Below are 6543 nucleotides of genomic sequence, written 5' to 3'. Positions count from 1 at the left end.
AGTAAGCTACTTTATAATCTTAGTTTTTGACCTAAATATCTTGTATTACAGATAATTTAACTATTAAACTATTAAAACAGTATTAATTTAATTGTACCAGACTGTAAAATTTACTTGTTAACTGATGTAATATTTGAATAAATAAGTTTTTGATAAACTAAAGCAGATCTTAGTATCTAGTTTGAAATAAGGTTTTAAAAGCCATCTATTTTACAGAGTATAGTTGTATTTGTTATTGTTGTTGTTAACTAATTAAAATGTTTCGCTCAAAATCAGCCTTTGAGAAAACTCTTGACAAAGCTACTAGTAATTTGCTTTTGGAGCCTGACTTAGATAGCATGCTTCAATTGTGTGACTTAGTCAGAGGAGGTGACATCAAAACTAGAGATGCTGCTGAGCTAATTAAAAAGAAAGTTATTGAAGAAAATAATCCAAACCAAAAACTACTTGCAGTTGAAGTGTTAGATATCACAATGAAAAACTGTGGTGATAAATATCATTCTGAAATCATTTCTGAAGCATTTATGGAAAAAATTATAAGCATTCTAAAAAATTTTAAGTCAGAACAATTAAAAAATAAGCTACTTGAAATGGTACAGTGCTGGGGTCTTGCATTTAAAAACACAGAACACAAAATTGCATATAGACTTTACAATGTTCTTAAAGCAGAAGGTTATTCTTTTCCACCTGAAAGTTCAACAGGAATGAATGAGTTTTTGAAGTCTGAATCAGCTCCAGTTTGGAAAGATGGTAAGGAGTGTAATGCCTGCAAAGTTGAATTTGGTATGGTAACTCGCAAGCATCATTGTAGAAACTGTGGTGGTATTTTTTGTGGAAATTGTACTACAAAACAAGCAATTATACCGAAATTTGGCATTGAAAAAAAGGTACGAGTTTGTGACAAATGTTATTCCTTGCTTACATCTAAAAGTAAGTCATTGAAAATAAAAGGAGAAATAGCCTCGTCAAGTAATGCTGAATCTAACCTACCATTAGAGTATCTTCAAAGTGATCTTTACAAAGAAAGTCAAGCTCCACCACCAAAAAAATCAGCAAAAGAACTTCAAGAAGAGGAAGAAATGCAGCTTGCTTTAGCATTATCAATGGACGAACAGACTAACAGAGCTCAAATTGAAAAAGAGAAGCAACAAGAAAAGCATATTACTCCTGTTGGTAGTTTGAACAAAACTGAAGATCCAGATCTAGAAAAGTACTTTGACCGAGCTTATTGGGAAAAAAAGAAAGAAAAACAAAGAGAGCAGGAAATTTATTCTGAAGTAAAGCAGCATAATGTAAGTCCACTACAAAATAAAGTTCCAATGGTAGATGAAGTTCTTGTAACTACATCAGATGAAGAAAAAGTGTTTATTGAAGGAGTCAAAAGAAACTTGGAACAGTTCATGAACAGAATGAAATCTTATGAAATCAGAGGACGTTCTATTGCTAATGATCATGCAGTACAGACTATGTTTCAAAGCATTAATGCTGTTTTTCCAAAAGTAACTGCAATTATGAGTGGGCTAGATGATCAAAGAACAAAACAGGAGATAGTGCAAAACAAACTTGTACAAATAAAGGAAGCAAGAGCAGCAGTAGATGCTCTCAGGTTGGAACATCTTGAAAAAGTTCGAAGGGAGGCAGAAGAAGCCAAAAGACAGCGTCAAATTCAAATAGCATATAAGCTACAAGTCATGAGAGCTAAAAAGCAAGAGTATGAAGCACAAGAGCGTCAAAGAGCACTGTACGAACTGCAGCAACAAGAAGCATTGCGCAAATTCAAAATTGAAGAAAATAGAAAACAGCATCAAATGCTCACAGCTGGGGGTTATGCTACAATGAATTACAACCAGGATCAACAGCAACCACCACAATTTTACAATATGCAAGGGATGCAAGAGTCTTTACCAAACAATGTTACTCTTGCTTCAGCACCACCTCACACGCCACAGCCTACACCACAACAAAGCTACATGAACCCGTCAATTGCTAACAATAAAAATGATATTTATCAAACAACTAACTACAACACTGGTTTTCAACCTTCTACTTTTAATGGTTATCAAAATACAGGGAAAGTAGACTATAACAATTATCAGCAGCCTATACCCAATGAAAGTCAACATCATACTTTCAACCAGGAGACAATGGCAGTACAACAATCTCAGATGGTAGGCCAACAGAACCAAGACCAGCAAAATGCAGTTCCAAATACTCAAGTACAAGCAAGTCAACAACAAGAGCCACAACCTAATGATGAAAACACAAACTTGCTTATTTCTTTTGACTAGAATTATTTTGAAAATCTAGCACTAATAAAGTACGCAGAGTTATAGTTTATATTTGTAAATATATGAAATCTTTATAAGCTTTTATATTTTTGATTTGTATGACATACTTAATAGTGCTAGATTGTAAAATACTTTCTTATTCCATATTGTTTTTGAAGTATTGTGCTAAATAAAAGTTGAGCAAAAAAAACACATTTAAAAGTTAAAAACACTTTTCACAGTACGTTTCTTATAGTTTGAAAATAAAAAAGTTAATATTAAAAAAATGCTTTAAGTTTCTAATGATATGCTTCATACATTCACATTTATTAAACTGCATGTCAATATTTTCTAATTTGTCATATATCAAAGAAATAAAATTTAATTTAAAAGTTACTTTTAAAAGAAAACTTGTTTAAATTATAAGTAAACTATAATGTGTTGGTCACTATAGTTCTAATTTTTTATTAGTTGTTTTTCTTTATAAAAGAAATTCTTTAAATTTATGTTATGTGCTAAGCATTTTAAGAGGCTTGACATGTATTTTACAAAAACTTATCTTTCTATCTATATATTTAGATTGCGGATGGTTTAAAAAAAATGCTAACAATGTAGAACTTCTTAATAAAACATAACTTGTTATATGCAAATAAATAATTTGATTGAAAATAAAATCCAACTTTAAAAAGTTATTTTAAAGTTTTAGTTTTAGAAGATAACTAGTTTTCAAATTACCCATCAGCATATAAAAGCAAGTTAACTTTTTTACTTTTACAATTTACATGTGGAAAGTTGATTTATTTTAGTATGATTTTGTATACAAACTTATAGAATAAAGTAAATGAAAGTATGAATGATTATTTTTTGATAATTATGTTGTAATAATATAGTCTGTTCTGTTCAATGACATCTTTCAATGTTGACAAATTTAACTTTCTTATTTTGAAAATGTTTTGTTCTTGCAATAATTTTAAGTTTTTGTTATCTCTAACTTTTTTATCTACATGCACTTGGACATCTTTGATTTTAAGCTTTATTCATTTATTCTAGCTAAAATTTGAAAAAGTGTTTTTTAGCTATATTAAATTGATTATTGTATAATAGTTTTGATTTATTGGAAAATGTAATTTCCTTAAATTAACTTTAGTTTATGGAGTAGCTGTTTTAGAGCCTAATGTAAAACTAAACATGCTTGGTCCCTTTGGATAGTTTTTTTACTTGAAGAATGGCTACCCTGTTATAACCAGTTTTGTAAAAGAACTTTATTTTTATCGATTTTGAAAACTTTTTTAACTTTTTTTAAGGATTTGAAAATACTCAGGATGACTCGTGACAGTTTAAGGCCATCGAAAATAAAAGGAGAAATAGCCTCGTCAAGTAATGCTGAATCTAACTTACCATTAGAGTATCTTCAAAGTGATCTTTACAAAGAAAGTCAAGCTCCACCACCAAAAAAATCAGCAAAAGAACTTCAAGAAGAGGAAGAAATGCAGCTTGCTTTAGCATTATCAATGGACGAACAGACTAACAGAGCTCAAATTGAAAAAGAGAAGCAACAAGAAAAGCATATTACTCCTGTTGGTAGTTTGAACAAAACTGAAGATCCAGATCTAGAAAAGTACTTTGACCGAGCTTATTGGGAAAAAAAGAAAGAAAAACAAAGAGAGCAGGAAATTTATTCTGAAGTAAAGCAGCATAATGTAAGTCCACTACAAAATAAAGTTCCAATGGTAGATGAAGTTCTTGTAACTACATCAGATGAAGAAAAAGTGTTTGTTGAAGGAGTCAAAAGAAACTTGGAACAGTTCATGAACAGAATGAAATCTTATGAAATCAGAGGACGTTCTATTGCTAATGATCATGCAGTACAGACTATGTTTCAAAGCATTAATGCCGTTTTTCCAAAAGTAACTGCAATTATGAGTGGGCTAGATGATCAAAGAACAAAACAGGAGATAGTGCAAAACAAACTTGTACAAATAAAGGAAGCAAGAGCAGCAGTAGATGCTCTCAGGTTGGAACATCTTGAAAAAATTCGAAGGGAGGCAGAAGAAGCCAAAAGACAGCGTCAAATTCAAATAGCATATAAGCTACAAGTCATGAGAGCTAAAAAGCAAGAGTATGAAGCACAAGAGCGTCAAAGAGCACTGTACGAACTGCAGCAACAAGAAGCATTGCGCAAATTCAAAATTGAAGAAAATAGAAAACAGCATCAAATGCTCACAGCTGGGGGTTATGCTACAATGAATTACAACCAGGATCAACAGCAACCACCACAATTTTACAATATGCAAGGGATGCAAGAGTCTTTACCAAACAATGTTACTCTTGCTTCAGCACCACCTCACACGCCACAGCCTACACCACAACAAAGCTACATGAACCCGTCAATTGCTAACAATAAAAATGATATTTATCAAACAACTAACTACAACACTGGTTTTCAACCTTCTACTTTTAATGGTTATCAAAATACAGGGAAAGTAGACTATAACAATTATCAGCAGCCTATACCCAATGAAAGTCAACATCATACTTTCAACCAGGAGACAATGGCAGTACAACAATCTCAGATGGTAGGCCAACAGAACCAAGACCAGCAAAATGCAGTTCCAAATACTCAAGTACAAGCAAGTCAACAACAAGAGCCACAACCTAATGATGAAAACACAAACTTGCTTATTTCTTTTGACTAGAATTATTTTGAAAATCTAGCACCACTAAAGTACGCAGAGTTATAGTTATATTTGTAAATCTATGAAATCCTTATTAGTTTTTTTATTGACATACTGAACTAGGCTGAATTGTAAGATACATTCTTATTACATATTGTTTTTGAAGTATTGTGCTAAATAAAACTTTTAAAGCAAAAAAAAACAAATTTAAAAGTTAAAAACACATTTTTGCAGTACGTTTCTTATAGTTTGAAAATAAAAAATTTAATATTAAAAAAAAGCTATAAGTTTCTAATGATATGCTTCGTACATTCACATTTATTAAACTGCATGTCAATATTTTCCCATTTGTAATATATCAAAAAGTAAAATTTGATTTAAAAGTTACTTTTAAACTTGTTTAAATTACAAGTAAACTTTAGTGTGTTTGTGACTAATTCTATTCTGTTATTAGTTTGTACTTCGTTGTTTTTTCTATATAAAAGAATTTCTATAAATTTGTTTTATATGTTCAGTTTTTAAGAGGCTTTACATGTATTTTACAAAAACTTATCTTTCTATCTATGTATTTGAATTGCGGATGGTTTAAAAAAAATGCTTACAATTTAGAACTTCTTAATAAAACATAACTTGTTATATGCAAATAAATAATTTGATTGAAAAAAAAATTAACTTTTAAAAGCTATTTCAAAGTTTTAGTTTTTTAAGATTTTTTGTTTTCAAATTACCCATCAGCATCATAAAATTAAGTTAGCTTTTTTATTTTTACAATCTACATGTAGAAAGTTGATTTAATCTAGTAATATTTTTGTATACAAACTAATAGAATAAAGTAAATGAAAGTATGAATGATTACTTTTTTTGATAATTGTGTTGTAATAATATAGTCCGTTCTGTTCAATGACATCTTTCAATGTTGACAAATTTAACTTTCTAGTTTTGAAAAATTTTAGTTCGTGCAATAATTTAAAATAGTTTTGGTTATCTTCAACTTTTTTATCTACATGCACTAAGACATCATTGACTTTAAGCTTTGTTCACAAAATCTAACTAATTTGAAATGTTTTTTTAGTTGTTACAAATTGATTATAACATTGTAGTTTTGATTTATTAGAAAATGTAATTTCCTTAAATTAACTTTAGTTTAAAGAGTAGCTGTTTTATAACATAATATAAAACTAAACATGCTTTTTTAAAGTTTCAACTAGTACATCAGCCATTTCAATTTAAAGTTTTATATTTAACTTTAAATTTACTACTAAGTGTCATTTTTGTAAATTACCTAATTTTGATACAGCTGTTTGTTTGAACCAAATAGTGACAGTTCCAAACAAGTACATTAACTATAATATAAGTTTACAACAACAGCAAATTTTTTTTACTATGAAAAAACGTAGTTTTATTCGTAACGTTTGTCTATGAGAAGTTAAACTGTTAACAAGTTTTACCATAAAACTGTTTGGTAGTTTTGACTAGTATGATAACATTTACGTATGTTAACAAACTACTTTAATTAAACAGCTTTACTTTAAAATCTTTATTTCAATAAAATATTCTTTGCTTTCAGTGCGTAGAGCTGCATTTTATTTAAATAAAGAAGA

General features: G+C 29.6%; 2 protein-coding genes across 2 annotated transcripts; both read left to right on the top strand.

The window, feature by feature from the left end:
• The first annotated feature begins 220 nt into the window (after positions 1-220).
• LOC145843763 (hepatocyte growth factor-regulated tyrosine kinase substrate-like) lies at positions 221-3573 on the top strand. Its single transcript, XM_082950983.1, has one exon. The coding sequence runs from the start codon at positions 258-260 to the stop codon at positions 2286-2288; it is 2031 nt and encodes a 676-aa protein (XP_082807109.1). The 5' UTR covers positions 221-257; the 3' UTR covers positions 2289-3573.
• A 13-nt stretch (positions 3574-3586) lies between these two features.
• LOC145843765 (hepatocyte growth factor-regulated tyrosine kinase substrate-like) lies at positions 3587-6543 on the top strand. The gene has a single exon (XM_082950984.1). The coding sequence runs from the start codon at positions 3590-3592 to the stop codon at positions 4961-4963; it is 1374 nt and encodes a 457-aa protein (XP_082807110.1). The 5' UTR covers positions 3587-3589; the 3' UTR covers positions 4964-6543.

Source organism: Thalia democratica, chromosome 9 (genome assembly GCF_965202585.1).
Source record: "Thalia democratica chromosome 9, ktThaDemo2.hap1.1, whole genome shotgun sequence".
Lineage (NCBI taxonomy): Eukaryota > Metazoa > Chordata > Thaliacea > Salpida > Salpidae > Thalia > Thalia democratica.
Note: the sequence above shows the minus strand (reverse complement) of the source record. Positions and strands in the feature narration are given on the sequence as shown.